Source organism: Podarcis melisellensis (assembly GCF_964234715.1).
Source record: "Podarcis melisellensis genome assembly, chromosome: 17".
NCBI classification, from domain to species: Eukaryota; Metazoa; Chordata; class Lepidosauria; order Squamata; family Lacertidae; genus Podarcis; species Podarcis melisellensis.
The window spans coordinates 8,105,883-8,123,818 of record NC_138534.1 but is presented as its reverse complement, the minus strand read 5'-3'; the positions used below and the strand labels follow the sequence as shown (position 1 = coordinate 8,123,818).

General features: G+C 48.6%; 1 protein-coding gene and 1 pseudogene across 2 annotated transcripts; one reads left to right on the top strand and one right to left on the bottom strand.

Moving 5' to 3' along the window:
- Positions 1 to 719: 719 nt before the first annotated feature.
- TUBB4A (tubulin beta 4A class IVa) lies at positions 720 to 17,511 on the top strand. The gene is made up of 4 exons (XM_081894486.1): positions 720 to 879; positions 11,100 to 11,208; positions 12,784 to 12,894; positions 15,713 to 17,511. The coding sequence occupies exons 1-4, from the start codon at positions 823 to 825 to the stop codon at positions 16,768 to 16,770; spliced, it is 1,335 nt and encodes a 444-aa protein (XP_081750612.1). The 5' UTR covers positions 720 to 822; the 3' UTR covers positions 16,771 to 17,511.
- Positions 13,355 to 13,927, bottom strand: LOC309360258 (large ribosomal subunit protein eL21 pseudogene; annotated as a pseudogene). The gene has a single exon. The product of its transcript is annotated as a large ribosomal subunit protein eL21 pseudogene (transcript).
- Positions 17,512 to 17,936: the final 425 nt, after the last annotated feature.

Genomic DNA, 17,936 nt, shown 5'->3' with positions numbered 1-17,936 from the left:
GGTAAACGGCGTTTCCGTGCGCTGCTCTGGTTCGCTAGAAGTGGCTTAGTCATGCTGGCCACATGACCCGGAAGCTGTACGTCGGCTCCCTTGGCCAATAAAGCGAGATGAGCGCTGCAACCCCAGAGTTGGCCATGACTGGACCTAATGGTCAGGGGTCCTTTTACCTTTACCTAAGACTGTAATAATAGGCCAGAAGTAGTCTGGGATTCACTTTCTTTCTATCTCTCTCTCCTTCTGTGTGATGTTCTGTATATAGTATGCCAAGTGTTAAAGCTTGGTCTTATTATAAGTTGTTGTAAGTTTAAGTTAAGTCTGCAGCAACTGGATTTCTTATGGACAGGGCCAATCCTGAATGTATTGGATTTGTGACCATTATGCTCATTTGCCTTCAGTAGCAGGAAAACTCTGCTGGATGAAATACAATTGCCTCTGGTCTATTTTGGGGGGATCCCGCAACGTGTTTAAGTTTTTGCTCTGCTAACTAACTATACGTTGGAGTTCTGCTCTGGATCAACATTGAGTAGAATTACAGGACGCAGCAGGCCAGGACACAGAAGAGGCCAAGCGCTCGGGCGTCTTGGTAACGCGGCCGCAGCCGGGCGGGCTGGCAGGCGAGGGAGGCGGGGAGGATCGGCGGTGGCGGCGGCTGCGTCGACGGGCAGCTTCGGCCCATGCGCACTGACGGGCGCCTGCCCTTCCCTTCCCCGCCGGGCCCCATTTAAGGCGCGCGAGCGCAGCGGCCAGAGGCAGAGAAGCGCGAAGGAGCGGCGAGACGAGGATCGGAGTCCCTGCGCAGCGTCCAGCCACCGCCACAAGACCATGAGGGAGATCGTGCACCTGCAGGCCGGCCAGTGCGGCAACCAGATCGGGGCCAAGGTTAGGGCACGGGGCAGGGGCACGGGGACCCGGGGGTGGGGGGACTAGGGCCACGTTCCGATTGCCCCCCCCCCGGCCATGGGGCCTCCTGGCTCTCGGGGCGGGCGGACCCCCCCCCCGAAAAGGGCGCTCGGACCCTTCGCCCCCTTCCCAGCTGGGCGGAGGCGCATCGGCTGGTCTCCTCTTCCACGATCTCGGCGCCTTTTTCCTGGGCGGCCTGGCGCGCGCCATGCGGTGGGGTGGGGGAAAGCAAGACTTAGATCTGGAGGGGGGGTCCTCCAGTTTTCCCTACCCACCCCCGTGGGGAAATGTAGCTCGGCGGCTTCCCGGTGGCGGCTCCTTGCCGGATCGTGCCTGGAGCGCAGGGTGGGGGGCGCGGGAACGATGGCGAAGCGCTTGGCTCCGTGCGCCACGGAGAGCGGCCGCCTCGGTTGCGCCCAACCCATCTCCGATTCGCGCGTCTGGCGCTGCCTTTGCGCGCCTTGTTTTCCCGCGTGTGGGAGGGGGGGCTGTGGATCTCTGCATTGCGGCCGCCAACATGGCTTCCGCCCGTAGCCGCTTACGAAGGCATCTGGAAGGGGGCGATCTCCTCCGGGATCTTCGACCCCTTCCTCTCCTGCGCCGCAGACGGATTCCCAGGCGGGGCTCTCCGTCGCTGGTGGAAGGCTAGACACCCCCTTCCCTCCTCCGTGAGATTTTGGCGCAGTCTGGTTAGGTCTCGAGGGAGGGCGAGGCTTGGCCGAGCTGCCCTGCTGCCACCCAGCCGTTGGAGATGTGTCTTTTTGATTTGATCGCTTCATCGATCTCCCGCCTTTCCTCCAAATGGTGGTCAAGGCGACCTTTTGGCTTCGTCCAGTTTAGTGGGACAGCGCTGGGAAGCCTGGAGACGTTTCCCGAAGGAACGCGTGGCACAAGATTCTCTCTCCCTAACATGGATGCAGAGGGAACCCGAACATGCTGTATAATGCTGCGTGAGAATGCAGCAGAATCAACATGTGCCAAGCACACTGCGGTGCGGACGCTGCACAGCAACAGGGGAATGAGAACTGTGTCAGAACTCTGCCTGGTGCAAAGCAGAATCAAATAGAAGGCATTCTGTCCTCCCCCAACAGCGTCTCCAGGGATGGGATAACTTAGGGGCCCCTGGATGTTGCTGGACTCTTCACCTCCATCAGTCACGACCAGCCAGGCCAGTGGTCAGAGGCGATGGTGGTTGTAGTCGGACAACATTTGGGTAGCACCAGGTTTCCATGCAGTGTAGGATGGGACCCTTTGGGTATGCTTATTGGGCTAAATTAGCACACCTAAAATTGCCTGTTCTGTTTGGTTGTTTACTTAGGTCAGTTCCCATGATGCTTGAGGAAAGATGTTTTTTGAATTGTGTCATGACAGCCTCCATTATGGCCAGAAGTATATTGGAATTTATTTATTTTTTAATTATTATTTTGGGATTTTTACATACATTATATTATCTCCTTCCAATTTTTAAATTTCCCATACAATTTTTCCTTCCCCTCCCTTCCCACCCCCATATCCATTGGAAAGGTTCAAACAATTATCCTCAGCCACGGGCATAGCCTCTTTAGTTTCCACCGAATGTCTTTTGTTCCAGTAGTTTCTATCCATTGAAGATAGGAGTTCCATCTGTTCCTTATCATGGTGGACTTGACCTTCCACGTTGTTTCCTGTGACGTTACTGCGACAATGTCTGACTGAATTAGTTAAAACAAATAACTATTCCATGCCTCTACTGTCCATTTTTCTCTGTCCTTCCAACCTAAAACTATTGCTGCCTTTTCCCGCTAATATCATAGCTTTGAAAGTAAACTGGTCCCCTTTCTCTATAGCCGTTTCCCCAAGTATACCCATTGTCATGAAATCAAAGTCTATTGAAAGCTTCACTTTAAACAGTTCATTAGTAACCTTTAGGATTTTATTCCAGAAGAAGTATATTGGAATTAACCATCCCTCGTGTCTTGGCCCGAACTTGGTTGAAAGGAACGCAGTTGGCCAACTAGTCCCATCATTTAGCATTGGAAGATCTCTGTCACAACTGCAAATTACCTTCAACCCCTCTGAATTGATACTGTCAACCTGCACCCACAAACTGCAGGCTTACCAAACCCTCAGAAAGGGATTCCTCCCCACCTTTCTCAGATGGAGAGAGGAAGTAGGTTAGAAATGAAACACACCTTTCCACCCTGACCCTCAGAAGTGCTCCTGTTAGTGGTAACACAAAGGTTGCCTTCAAAAGCAAGAGTTACTTATTTGTGGAGAGGTGGGTGAGCCTTCAGGTTCTCACGTGGGAGAGCTGCTGATAGTTCCCTTTCTACAAAGCGTTTATTTGCTTTATGAGGGAAATGCATAGCAGGGAGAGCCCTTGCTGCTAAACCAGCTTTCCTTGTAGGCTTAATTAAGATACGCTGAGGTCTAACTAAAGCACATACCCCACTCACACACCAAAACCAATCTCACTACAGCCAGCCAAAGACAACCAACTACACCCTAGGTCACCAACAGCCTCTCTCACTGCCAAAGATGCCACAAGTGAATAGTAAGAGAACCCACACAGGTGACGCTGACACAAAACCCCACACATAACACTAAGTAGAAGAGTTGCCCCTCCCCCTCTTCCCCCCCTCTTCTTCCTAACCTAACACTGTATGCAACAGTGTCTCACAACAAATGAAGCTGATATGTAGGAAACGCAACTTGAAAAAAGAGACTATTGACGTATTTTTGTAAATTAAGAAATATTTAATAAAAAATATTTTTTTAAAGAAAACACAGGTGGATGGCAGGCAGAAGCTTAAATAACTGAAAGCTTCTTCGTGCAAAGTAATTCTCCACACAGCAAGCTAAAAATTGGGGAGAAGGGCTCTGGCCTTGTCTTCTACAAGGAGAAGCTTTCTGTCAGGCACACACCCCCCACCTGCAATCAGAAATGGTATGGCCCAGACACCAGTTTATAACTTAAATGAGAGTCAGACCTGAGTCACCATTGCAAAGCTCACTTTTCTTCCAATTGAGAGATTGGCAAGGGAAGGATCAATCTTTGACTCATCCAGAGTTTCTTCACTTGTTAGCCCTCCAGGGGAAGATCGTGCCAGGGCAATTGCTTCTCAGGCCATGTGCCCAGGCCTCTCATCAAGATGGCTATCCCAAGTCCTGGTGACTTTCCTCACTAAGAATGGCTGCAGAACTAGGCTGGCAGCTGTTTTACTGCAATGCCCTTTGAAGATTATGCTGTAGCTCTTCTGACACACATACAAAAATCAGCTTCTCTCCCTCCCTGCCTTAAACATCTGTCTGGTTTTCATGGCTGAACCTGGTGAGGATCTGAAGGCATTAATAACCAGAGCTCAAAGACTTATCTGCTCAGCATGCTGGGATGAACGCAAACATGTGCCCATGTAGAATTGATGCATTCTTGGGACAGCAGATTCATCTTGACCTCTAGGCTCAATGCAGCTGTAGCAGCAGTTGCATTGATGTGTCTCCCTACCCCTCTACACACACACACACACACACACACACACACACACACACTGTGCTCATAGGGCATTCAGGAGCGATTCTGCACAGAGCCAAGCTGGCTTAAATAGTAGCCTCACCCTTTATGGTAATGAGATCTGGCTTGCTCTCTCCTCACATAACGTACCTCCTGCAGAACAAAGGCAGCAGCTGTGCTCCCAGGCTGGTTTTCAATGTGCAGGGGCATTGCTGCTCCAGCAGAAGGCTCCTGGGGAGAAGTCTTGCGTGCTCACCTCTTCCCATTGGGTGGCAACTTTTTTTAAAACAAAAATGGGCTTGGCCTGAAGCATGCGAAATGGGAGGTGGCTGCATGCTCGAGATGGAAGGCCCCTCTTCATTTTAAGGCACGGCCACATGGAGAAGAAGCTGCAAGCTAGAACTGGCTGTTTGTTTGGGGGACCAAGTGCAGAATGGAAAGCCAAGCGTTCCAGCGCTAATCTGGGAAAGGCATGGCCCTCGTTTATGGTAGCAAAGTTTCAAGGGCCGTTGCGAGTGCAGGCAGAGTGCTGGAGAATGGGTGTGTTCTCTTTGAACACGTCACTGGAGCCTGTGAAGCTCCAGCCTTTTCCTGCAGCCTGTCGAAGCCTGTCAGCCATCTTTGCTGTCAGCACACCAGCCTCTTGGGCTAGAAGCCTCCTCGCTGGATTTATGACTGCAGCGCTTGCCTCTCCCTGCTGGTCCGGCTGCTTTCTTGGGTGTGTGTATGTGTTTGCACAGAGAGAGGTGGCGTTGAAGAGTGCACCAACGTCTGTGTCCACCCTTGTGGACTCTCCTTCAAGCTCTCCCCCACCCTCGGGCTTTTACAGGCATTGGGTATAAATAGAATCTGCCACTCACAGGGCTGCGGTTCCTGCAGCAGTGTGAGGGAAGCAAAGACTGACAGAGCGACTCCATTTTAGAGCTGTGCACAGTGCTCTGTCTGCAAGGGGGAGGAGGGAGGGGGTATGATATGATTCCAGGCAGTGGTCTCCCTATTTGTATGCTGCTCTGCCGGGGAGATCTACTCTTTTAAGCCTCTCAGACTTAAGTCATGACAGCTTATTCCCAGTACAGGTTTTGCTGCCTAAGGGAAGGGCAAACATGCAGTGGGAGAGATTTTGGGGAGCAAGTGTGAGCCCAGGGGGTTCTGTCCCAAGCTCTTGAGAAAGGAGGAGGTAGTCTTCATAATATCAATACAGTATATCAGGGTGTAAAAAGCATGTTCGTTGTAATTGTTGTTGCAGCAACTGTGTATGGTAGGTCTGCAGAGCTTTCGGTATCTGAAGAAGTGTGCCAAAATTGGTATCTGAAGAAGTGTGCATGCACACGAAAGCTCATACCAATAACTAACTTAGTTGGTCTCTAAGGTGTTACTGGAATGAATTTTTTTATTTTGTTTGGTGCACAGAGTGAGTGCAGACTTGTTTAAGCCACTTAGTGAAGTCACGGCAAAGAGATTTCCTAGTAGTTCACAGTTCAGTCTTATACCACTGCAATGCTCCCTAGGTTGGGTGGGAGTCAGGAAGGCTGTTTTGAGAGTCAGCTGCTCTCTGCAGCTACCATATATCTAAACACCTGTTGTCAACCTGGTGCCAGCACAATTTTGAGACTTCCCTTTACAGTCTGCTTGTCCCTTAAGTCAGGATGGGGGGGAACATGTGGCCCTCCAGATATTGCTGGCCTCCCATCATCCCTGACTACTGGTCGTGCTAACTGGGGCTGATGGGGGTTGAGGCTCCAACATCATCTGGACGGCCGCAGGTTCCCTTCTCTACCTTGGGTACCCCAGGGCCATGTTGGTCCCATTATCTCCACCGCCCCATCACTGCAGCTAAGAGTGTAGCATGCCAGCATTGGCCAGTTCCCGTCTGCCCCTTTGGTAACCTGGTTTCTACAAATTGCTTGCTGACAGCTGCCACCCTTTGCCCTTTCACGGGAGGCCCAAGAGAATTTTTGGGAAAGAAAGGAGGGTAGCTTCTCTCTCTTTCCGCTGGGTTTTTGCAGAAGGTGGATGCAGCAAGGCTCTGTTTGCGGCTTCTGTGAAATCCTGACGCTAAACACCTCTTCATTTCCCAAGGGCTCTGTGTGCCACAGGACTCAAGGACGGGAGGTGCTGATGGCAACCACAAATAAGCCAAGCCAAAAATCTGTGGGGATAGAAGAGGGGAGGAAAATAGTGAATAGAGATCCCAAAGCTTTTAGAGTCTGTTTCCAAAGCAGAACTGAGATGTCAAGTTTAACAGTGGATTTCCTAGGGCTGGTACATCAGTTGATTTCTCTACATAGTTAGTGGCTTAGTATGAGGACACCATCAAAAAGTACTGCATCAGTGGGGAATGTCTGCTGCAGGAACTCTTTTGAAATGAACCAGCAGTGCTCTTGCACAGCTCCCATTCATTTCATTAGAGCTTGTGCCTCATCAATAGTTTTCAACCTTTGGTGCAGAAATATTTGGATGGGCATGAGTAGCAGACTTGAAGAGTGGCAAAGAGCACTCACTCCATCCCTATTGACTTCTGAACCACTTTTGCCTCTGATTAAATCTGGCTGCTCTGGTAGCTAGAGCCTATCAGAGAACCCCTTGCCTGGGAACATGCCACAAAAAGGTGGCCTTAGGTGTGAATTCTTGCCTGACCTTTTACCTGCTCTCCCCCCCCCGCCGCCCCCCCCTGCCGCATTTGCCTCCTTGTCGACTGTCTCTTACCAGGTGTATGCTGTGACCCTCATGTGGTGGGTGCCACCGCTGAAGGGCAGCTAGGAATGCTCCTAAATCCTGTATATCTTGGATTTACCTGCCTTCCCCCATTAAAGCAGAATATCTGAGATTGGGTTGTATTCCCAGTATCAAACTTCTGGGCACCTAGTATACGTAATTCCACTATTTCAAAACATACAAGTGTTTTCTTACCTAGCTCCTGCAACAGTGGACAGGTATCTTCCTTGCCTAGTTATTATTTCCCGCTTACCATTCCAGTTAGGATTTGGAGATGGGATCCATAGTTTCTTGGTCATGCTCCTGGGCTTTTCCCCACACTTGTGGGGAAACGGCCTCGGTCCAGTATACCTGAAGGAGCGTCTCCACCCCCATCATTCTGCCCGGACGCTGAGGTCCAGCGCCGAGGGCCTTCTGGCGGTTCCCTCATTGCGAGAAGCGAAGCTACAGGGAACCAGGCAGAGGGCCTTCTCGGTAGTGGCGCCCGCCCTGTGGAACACCCTTCCAGCAGATGTCAAAGCGATAAACAACTACCTGACATTCAGAAGACATCTTAAGGCAGCCCTGTTCAGGGAAGTTTTTAACGTGTGATGTTTTACTGTATTTTTGGTTTTTATGGAAGCCGCCCAGAGCTGCTGGGGAGGCCCAGCCAGATGGGCGGGGTATAAATAATAAATTATTATTATTATTATTATTATTATTATTATTATTATTATTATTATTGGCTGTAGTGCAGCCAGCATGAAGGAATCCTAGCGCAGCATCATAACTAGAGAAGGTCACTGCAGTATTTCTCTGCTGCAAGGTGTCAGGATGTCAACCCACCTTGCTTTGATTCTTGTGGAAGTTTGAAATGTTTTTGATATGTTTTTCGTGCATAAACTGATGTCAACTGATTGGTTTCACATCCCTGCCATGCAACCGACTTAAAATGTGCTAAGGGCACTAACAGGTTGCACCTATTCGCAGCCTCAAAAATCTTGCAAGCTGAAGCTCACGCTGGGCAGGAAGTTCATGGAGCCAGCAATTGGCTCCTTGGGGACCTCACAGCTGATTTGCAAACCTGGGTGGCTTCTCCTGGCACAGTGAATGGGCTTTGTGAAGCAGCTGCCTTGGTAACCAGGTGGTGGTGACCTGACCCCTCAGTTCAAATGACAACTTGTTGAGTTTCCACAATGGGGTTGCTTCCTTAGTTGCAGTGTTAAGTCACGAGTGTGGTTTCTGTAGTCAAGTCATGTATCTAAAATATAACATGAGACTGTGTGTGTTGTGTGTTATGTTACTCTGTTGCTATAGTTCATTGTACGTGTTACTTAGCAATACAATGTGTCTGCCTTATGTGGAAAAACAAAAGACACACTCACAACATTATTGGTGGCCGCTCTCCCATGCTCAGGTCTCCCTCTTTTTATAACATTTTCTTAATTTTCCAAAAATAAAACAGTAACAGTATCAAAACAAAACAAAACAAATTAACTTCCCTTTAGTCCCTTCCTTGGTTCCATTGTTTATCAATGTACTGCATGTCCATTATAAAGTTACAAACCATTTTATTACTTATTATCCTTTCAAAGTTAAATTACAAGTAGTATTAAAACCCTGCCAATGTATTAATCTAAGTACATTGCTTTTGAATATATGCAATAAACTCCTTCCTATCTTCCTTAAATTCGTTATCGTCTCTTCCTCTTAGTTTCATTGTCAATTTTGCCATTTCAGCATATTCCATTAATTTAACTTGCCAATGTTCTTTAGCTGGGACACATTTCCATTGCTGTGCTAATAATAGTCGTACGGCCTCAGGTCTCTCTCTCAAGTAGATGCAGTTGTAGGCATCTACAACATTTGCTACCAACATTTGGTCCAAACACTCAGGGAAGAATGTGGTATACAAGGGAACAGGAAGCTGCCTCATACTTTGTCAGACCATCAGCAACTCTGACGGACTGTAGTTCTCCAGTGTTTTGGACAGGGCTCTTACCCAGCTATATGCTGGGAGGTGCCAGGAATTGAACCCGGCACCTTCTGCATGCTGCACTTTGGTTCCTCTCTATAGTCAGGCTGTATCATTTTCAAAATACATATGGGTGGTTGTTTGGAAGTGTTTCCATATATAGAGTCTCTAGCAGGCGGAAGCCTAACTTGTGAAGGAGACAAACAATTCTAGAAGCATCCTTCTTGGTGTACTAGACTTCCGCGTGCAAAGATACTTTGTTGAACACCTTCCCATTCTAGTAGTGCTACAATCTCACGAGGGCTATACCATTCACCTCCCTGCATGACCAGGTGACACAGGAGTGGCTAGGAAAGCTGGTTTGGAAGTGGTGGCATGCAGCAAAGTTAATTATTCGGTGTAAACCTGTGAAATCTGCCCTGTTCCTTGCTGTTGTATTTTCAAGATGTGCTTCCTTTAAGAAAAGCTGCACCTTTTCCTCTCTGTCACTGGAGTGTGCAGTGTTCAGGCTTTGGGGAAGTGTTCGGGTGTGTGCTTGGGGTCCCATGTGACGCCACAAGTCTGCCCCGCTAGGCCCAACCACCACCATGAATTGAACATACTTAGTTCCTCACTGCCATCTCCAGCCACCATGTTCCCCTTGCAAAATCCCTCTGAGGAGTGGGATAGGCTGAGAAATGGTGACTGGCTCAAGGTCACCCAGTGAGTCTCGTGTCTGAGCAGACATTTGAACCATGGGGCAAGCAGAATCTAAGGGTGCACCTTCTAGAACCTCTCCCCAAATCCTCTTGTTCTTTGCAAAGCGGTCTCTGACAGACATGCTTACGTGGAAAGCATTCCTTGAGAGTAGAACGTTTGGCCACGAAAGAAGACTGGCAGACAAAATTAATGGACTATGCAGAACTAGATAAAATGACAGGAAGGATTTGAAACCTGCGGGACCAGAGATTTGCAGACGACTGGAAAAAAATATACAAATTATTTGAAGAGCAACTGTAATCAACAAATTATGTTAGTAGGACTACAAGAAGTTTTGTAAGGAAAAATACACGAAATATTGCAAAATAGAGAAAGAAGAGAGATTAGTTATGAGATTTAAAGGTAATAGTGAAAGTAAGAAATGTATATTAAGTGATTAGATTGGAAAATTTGAGATGTGATTGATGGAAGTCCAAAAATATTGTATACTATATATATATATAGTAATATATATATATATATATATATATATATATATATATATATATATATATATGAGAGTAGAATGTTTAGAAACCACCGTGTGCTGAATCGCTTTGCCAGTTTGCTTCTCCCTAAAGCTGAATGTCTTCTGTCGCCCAAGTTCCTTTGGAGGTCAGGGCTTGTTGAATGAAGAGCAACCAATACCCTCGATTGGCTGCTGCTTGAGATAATGGGTAGCAAATCCAATACACGCCGACTGGTGAAATGATCTGAAGTAGGGGGTGATGCTGATACCTGGCCTACCCTCCTCGGAGGTATCTGAGTTCATTGCTCTCTTGCAATGGATACTACTGGCAGCTAACTGCAGCCGGGACGAAATGCATCCCCTTGCAATGATAGCCTGCCCGTGAGACTAATGAGGGGAGGCATTTGTGTGACTGGAGCTGCTTAACTGCTGCAGGGATGGGAAATCTGTGCCTTCAAAATGCTGTTGTATCTCGGCTTCCCTCGGCCCCCACTCTTTGGCCCTGCTGGCTGGGGCTGATGGGAGATGAAGTCCAGCAACCTGGTGGGCCACAGGTCCCCCTTCTCTGTTCCAGTGCGCAAGGTGGTGAAACCCAAATGTTCCTCCCCGTGTTCGCACAGGGGCCCAATGCACTGGGAAGAAACCCACTCAGTTCCCACTGAAATGAATGAGAACTAAAAGGCACAGAAGTGTCTTAAAGGCCACCTGAAATCTGCCACTTGCTACTCTGCCTCACAAGAGGCCAGGCTAGACCTGGTTTTCAGAAGGGTTTGGTCAGATGACTCCTCTTAATGCTGTATCCCCCTTTTCTTATCTTTTTTCACCTGCTACAGTTCTGGGAAGTCATCAGTGATGAGCACGGCATAGATCCCACCGGCACCTACCACGGAGACAGCGACTTGCAGCTGGAAAGGATCAATGTCTACTACAATGAGGCCTCAGGTTTGTTCCTGCAGCACTGCTGTCCATTTCAGAGTTCAGAATTCTTTCCTTGTCTCTTTCCACGCTCCTCCGTGCTACCCAAGCTCCTCTGTATGATCAGCCCCTTTCTCTGCACTCCCTCTTGCCTTTCACAGATCAGGGATGGGGAAATTGTGACCTTCCAGATGTTGCTACATTCCAGGTCTTCTTGGCCCCAGACAGCACAGCTCAGGGTGGGAGTTGTAATCACACAACTGCAGGAGAGTCACAGGTTCCCCATCTTGTCATAGAAAGTGACAGTCCTGACTTTCCCAATTCCTGGCTAACATTTGCTATTTTAAGAGCAAGTGTTCAGAGTGGCATCTCTGTGGTGCTGTACCCTACTTTGATGGGCCCTATATATAGTTGTGTTCAGTTTGTGTCTAGGCTATAGTCGACAGTTCGAATCCCCACAACGGGGTTAGCTCCCGTTGCTCTGTTCCATCTTCTGCCAACCTAGCAGTTCAAAAGCACACCAGTTCAAGTAGATAAATAGGTATCACTCTGGTGGGAAGGTAAACAGCATTTCCATGCACTCTGGCTTCCATCACAGTGTCCCTTTGCGCCAGAAGCGGTTTAGTCATGCTGGCCACATGGCCCGGAAAGCTGTCTGTGGACAAACGTTGGCTCCCTTGACCTGAGAAGCGACCTGAGCGCCACAACCCCATAGTCAAGCTTGACTGGACTTAACCATCCAGGGGTCTTTTACCTTTTTGCCTTTACTAAAATTCAGTTGATGTGGCTCTCTCTCAGATCTGTTGTCTCTTCTAATTAAGCCTTGGTCTGCTGTTTTCTCTCCCCCAGCCCCCATACGAAAGCACTTTGCTATATCCTATAAGTTGACCTCCAGCTAATCCTTTTCTGTTGACCTAGTGGCGCCTGATCTCTATCCCTATGTATCCCAAGTGTGGATCATAATAGGCTTGAGAGTGGGGACTGAGATGGAAGGTGCCTAGACCGAACTAAATCAGTGAGTCTGGTGTCATCAGCAAACTGGATCTGCCGGCTCGCAGAACAGGCTCCTGGCTTTCTCCATGGGATCGGTCCCTGGCATGGGACTGTGATGAGGAATGAGTCTGGGAATAAGAGCCTGTGGCAGCTGTCGCCAACTGTTTCTGGAATTGCTGCAAAATCTCTGTGGAAGGGACCTAACGGTTTTTGTTTGATGATGGTGGTGGCAATCTTCCCTGCAGAAGTGTCTCAAAAGTATTCCTTCTCTTTGTTGGAGAACCCAGAGAAAGGTTAAGACCTAGAGGCAGGTCTGCTACTGAAGTGAAGCTACCTAGGCCCTGTAAGCTGCCCAAGGAGGTGTCGCTGTGAGCTCTTGGAGTAGGCATGGGGAGCCTTGCTAGGTACCACTTGCCAGGTACCGCATACCATGGGGAAGTATTGCTGGACTTCAACCCCTACCAGTCCCAACCAGCCCACTAGTGTGCTCCCATCTTTTGAACTGAGTGATTTGCTCAACATGAGCTGGTCAGATTAAATGCTAGTATATCTGTTGGGAGGGCGGATTCTTAAAAACTTCTAAAAGCCTTTTTCCTTCTCTCCATTCAGGTGGCAAGTACGTGCCCAGAGCTGTCTTGGTCGACCTGGAACCTGGCACCATGGACTCGGTCAGGTCCGGCCCTTTTGGGCAGATATTCAGGCCTGATAACTTTGTCTTTGGTAAGGAACTATTGCAGAGGAGCATCGCTGAGCTGCAGTTGCAAATGTTGCCCGGTCAAGCTAAAGGATGTTGGGTGGGGGAGGGGTGGAGAGAGAGAGAGAACTGTAATTGATCACAGGAGCTCAAACCTGAGGCACTTGAACTGTGATCTGCTGCCCACATAGGCAAATGGGGCTGTAGCTCAATGGCAGAGTGTCTGCTTGGCATTTAGAAAGTCCCTGGCATTTCCAGGTAGATTTAGACTTCTGCCTGAAATCCTGAAGACAATTCAGATCTAGAAGGTCCAGTGTTGTGGCAGCTTCGTGTTTTCCAATGGACATGGTGGGAGTGGAGAAACAATTGTCGGTAGCTGGGTGAGGAAGCAGAAAATAATGTTGGGCTTGGGCGATCCAGGTTCAAATCTCTGTTCAACCTTGACATTCAAGAGTCACCCAAGGGACCATCTCCCCCCCCCCCCAAGTCCTCAACATGGTATTTTATTTTGTTCACATACACTATGCCATAAACTCATATGGAACTGGTTCCAGCAGCTCTGGTTCCTTGACATTGTGTCTCACAAAGCGGGCTTCTCTTGGAGGAGCAGGCTGGTGTTTTAGTTCAAACCAAATTCCCTTTTCCTTTCCTTCTATTTTCTTTGTTTCATTTTCTTTCACATGCTGCAAGAAGCTGTCTCTGCTCTTTGAGTGCTTAATATGCTCAATTCGCACATTAATTCTCTTGGCCAGAATCTTGCCCTTAACTTTCTTGTTCAGAATAATGCCCACAGCATGCTGGGTAATGTCATATACCCTTCCTGTCTTGCCACGGTAACATTTGTGGGGCATGCCTTTCTGAATTGTGCCACTGCCCTTTATGTCAACAATATCACCCTTCTTATAGATGCGCATGTAGATAGCGAGAGTGACCACACCATGTTTGCGAAAGGGTCTTGAGAACATGTAACGTGTCCGCCTCTTCTCCTTGGTGTTGGTCATCTTGACGGTTTACTGTAAGATGGCGTCCGAGGCCAAAAGGCCCAAGGGGACCACCTTGAGATCCATCGTGTGACCTCCCTTCTAGGTCATGCCCAGGGTGCCTTCTGCTAGCAGGAATAACCTTATTTGCTATGTCCCAAGTTAAAAACGGCAGTTGCTTGATGTAGCATGCATTATGCAAAAGCAATTCTTAATTAAATTGCCCCCATTGTGTGAGGGAGAGGGAGGGAGGGAGGCCTGGAGGAAAGAGCCAGAATGAGCTCGCAACCGCTTTTGGCTATCTCTGTACTACTTTTTGTTCCACAAGCACAGACATGTATGTTCTGAGTGTGCTGACGGAAGCTGCTCCCTCCTTACTTGACACATGTAAATCTTGGAAGTTTGACCTGGTTTGCATTGTGGGGCGGAGGAGGAATGTTCCAGAATGGAGCTTGGGGGGGAAGGGTTGGGGAACTGGGGAATAGCAACAGCGTTCTGTAATGCAGAAACTCAGCTTTTATTACACCTACCAGCTCCTGCGATGTACAGATGGTCAGATATAATGTAAATCAATGGGGTAAGGGAGGTTGAAATAGCAACATTTGGGCATGAGGATTATTCGAGGGAAAGGTTCTTTGCAGTTAAAAAAAATGTTCGTGGAGAATAAGGAGATCAATGTTTTGGGCACAAACTCTTATTTGGCTCAGGTCCTAGTTCTGTAAATGTAATTCTAAAGCAGCAGGGTTTTTGTTTTTTTAAGGTTCTTACTTTTTGCAAGAGATAATTATTCTTAGCAAAAGCAAATGATAGGAAGCCATGAAGGAGCAGTTAGTCATGCAGGGCACGAAAACACCGCACCCTAAGTACAGGAATGTTTTACGTAAGCTGCCTGCAGTTCTCCAAAACAAAAAGGGCTAGGAACCCGCTACTTAAATTATGGTGGAGATTTCTCATCAAAACTGGATCTGTATGCACAAACTGTTACGTAATGTACTTACACAACAGTTATTAGTGGTCCCTGGGAGTATGGAAAGGATAGCTTTGATGCTTTAGACTGCAGTGCTAACTCCACTTACCTGGGAGTAAGCTGCATTGAATTCAGTAGGACTATCTTAGTAGACATGATAAGGATTGCAACTGTTAAGTTACCTGATACTACCCTACATTGAGGCTTCAGGTATGTCACCCAAAGGTGACAGGAGTGGTCTGTAAGCTCTGGGCTGAGCTGAAATTATGGGAGTGAGAGGTCAGTTCTGAAGTGTTTTTGTTCCGCATGAATGGGGGCACCTCTTTGGGTCACTATTCAGGGGGCAATGTAAAACAAGAGTCGAATGGATACAGGTAGGTAGCCATGTTGGTCTGATGCAGTCGAAATGAATGAATGAATGAATGAATGAATGAATGAATGAATGAATGAATGTCCAGTAGCACCTCAGAGACCAACTAAGTTAGTTCTGGGTATGAGCTTTCGTGTGCATGCACACTTCTTCAGATACACTGAAACAGAAGTCACCAGACCCTTATATATAGTGGGAAGGTGGGGTGGGTTATTTCTAAGAAGGGTAGTAAGAGATGGGTGATTGGCTCAATGGGTATGGTAAACCTGTTGACGACTGATATTGACTGCAGTTAGTCCTACAGGAAAAAGCAAGGGATAGTATGCAGAGGACCAAAAATAGCTTTAGCATGTGTAATGAGACATGAATCCAATATCTCTATTCAGACCTGGTATCTCCATAGTTTTCAGTTTAGTAATAAGAGTCGAATAGTTTGCCTTCTTAAAAGAGACCATATTGTTCAGAAGAGGCCAGTAACGAGGTGATGACCTTTAACCCCCACTCCCGACTTTCTCCTTGCTGCTCAGGTCAAAGTGGTGCTGGGAATAACTGGGCCAAAGGCCACTACACGGAAGGAGCTGAGCTGGTGGACTCTGTCCTAGATGTGGTCAGGAAGGAAGCCGAGAGCTGTGACTGTCTTCAGGGGTTCCAGCTCACCCACTCGCTAGGCGGGGGCACCGGATCGGGGATGGGGACCCTGCTGATCAGCAAGATCCGCGAGGAATACCCCGACCGTATCATGAACACCTTCAGCGTGGTGCCATCACCCAAGGTTTCGGACACAGTGGTGGAACCTTACAACGCCACTCTCTCTGTCCACCAGTTGGTGGAGAACACAGACGAAACCTATTGCATTGACAATGAGGCTCTGTATGACATCTGCTTCCGTACCCTAAAGCTCACCACTCCCACGTACGGAGACCTCAACCACTTGGTGTCTGCCACCATGAGCGGCGTGACCACCTGCCTCCGTTTCCCCGGCCAGCTCAACGCTGACCTCCGCAAGCTGGCCGTCAACATGGTGCCCTTCCCTCGCCTCCACTTCTTCATGCCCGGTTTCGCCCCTCTGACCAGCCGCGGCAGCCAGCAGTACCGGGCTTTGACCGTGCCCGAGCTCACGCAGCAGATGTTTGATGCAAAGAACATGATGGCAGCCTGTGACCCACGCCACGGTCGCTACCTAACGGTCGCAGCCGTCTTCCGTGGCCGCATGTCCATGAAGGAGGTGGACGAGCAGATGCTGAACGTCCAGAATAAGAACAGCAGCTACTTTGTGGAATGGATCCCCAACAACGTCAAGACGGCGGTTTGCGACATCCCGCCCCGCGGCCTCAAGATGGCCGCCACCTTCATTGGCAACAGCACGGCCATCCAAGAGCTCTTCAAGCGCATCTCCGAGCAGTTCACAGCCATGTTCCGCCGCAAGGCTTTCCTCCACTGGTACACAGGCGAGGGCATGGATGAGATGGAGTTCACAGAGGCCGAGAGCAACATGAACGACCTGGTCTCCGAGTACCAGCAGTACCAAGATGCTACTGCTGAAGAAGGGGAGTTTGAAGAGGAGGCAGAAGAAGAAGTAGCATGAAGATCTCCTCCTTCTCCTTCCCCCATGACTCCTCCTTCTTCCCACCAGTCTTCTGAACCAATGGACCATACTGCTTGCGCTGGCATAGACTTGAGCGTTCTAGGCCAGGGTTGGGGAACCAACGGCCTTCCAGCTGCTGTTGGACTTCACCTCCCATCTTTCCTGACCATTGGCCAAGCCGGCTAGGGTCGATGGGAGTTGGGAGTCCAGCAATGTCTGGCGGGCCGCCGTTTCCCCATCCCTGCTCCAGCCCAACCTAAAGCAATTAAAAGAGTTGTGAATTTAAGTCCTTCCCACCTACCCATTGCAAATATTTAAAAGGAGTGATGGCTGCAGAATTGGTGACGGGGTAGAGGCTTCAGAGTCGTGTTTGGGAATGGCAGTAAATGGCAGTAATATGTCTAGCTATAAAGCACTATATTTTCTCAGCTGACCCCCACATCCCTTCTTTCCTCTCTGCCCACCCTCCAAGGCACCTTTCCTGCTGCAATGTCTGTCCTTAGTGTTCTGTGGTCATGTGAGTTTTTTTGTTTTCGGAGATGAGTATGCACTAACTCGTAACTCGCATTGTTTCTTTTCCATCCATGCCTGGGCTTAAAGAAAAGATGAATGGAACTCAGGGGGGGGGGGTTGGTTTGAGGGGGGTGGGGCTCTGTCCTTTAGGGTGAAATGTAGTCCCCCTTTTGAGTGTTTGCTGTCAAAGCAGTTATGTCTCCATAATAAACTACTGAATAACAATAACGGGCTAATGTGAATCATTGAACAGGTACTGTTGGGGGGCTTCCCCACTCCTAGGACCATCCAGTCAGCCACCAGCAATACAGAGTCATGTGCAAGAAAAGAGAAATGGGAGAGGTTGGTGCAGTTCCAACTATTATGCCTGATTGGTTTCAGCCTTGTGGCTTGGAAGCGGCCTTCATTTGTGTGCTTGCAAAAACATGGAGCATTTTGGATGCAGAAATCTCAGAAGGTCATAGAACTGTGAAGTTGGAAGAGACCCTAAGGATTACCTAGTCAAGTATTAAGTGTCTCCCCCCCACCACACACAAGCACCTCTTTGCCAGCTCAGGACCGCCTCTTCCCCATATAAACTGACTTGGACTTTCCATTCGTCATCTGAGACTCTTCTTCATGTGCCGCCTCCACAAGAGGTTTGGAGAGTAGCA

Excerpts from the sequence above, each read along its gene's own strand:
- TUBB4A (XM_081894486.1), top strand. The coding sequence starts at position 823 with ATGAGGGAGATCGTGCACCTGCAGGCCGGCCAGTGCGGCAACCAGATC. Across the intron at positions 11,209-12,783 it reads CTACTACAATGAGGCCTCAG|GTGGCAAGTACGTGCCCAGA; the intron begins GTTTGTTCCTGC and ends CTCTCCATTCAG. Across the intron at positions 12,895-15,712 it reads GCCTGATAACTTTGTCTTTG|GTCAAAGTGGTGCTGGGAAT; the intron begins GTAAGGAACTAT and ends CTTGCTGCTCAG.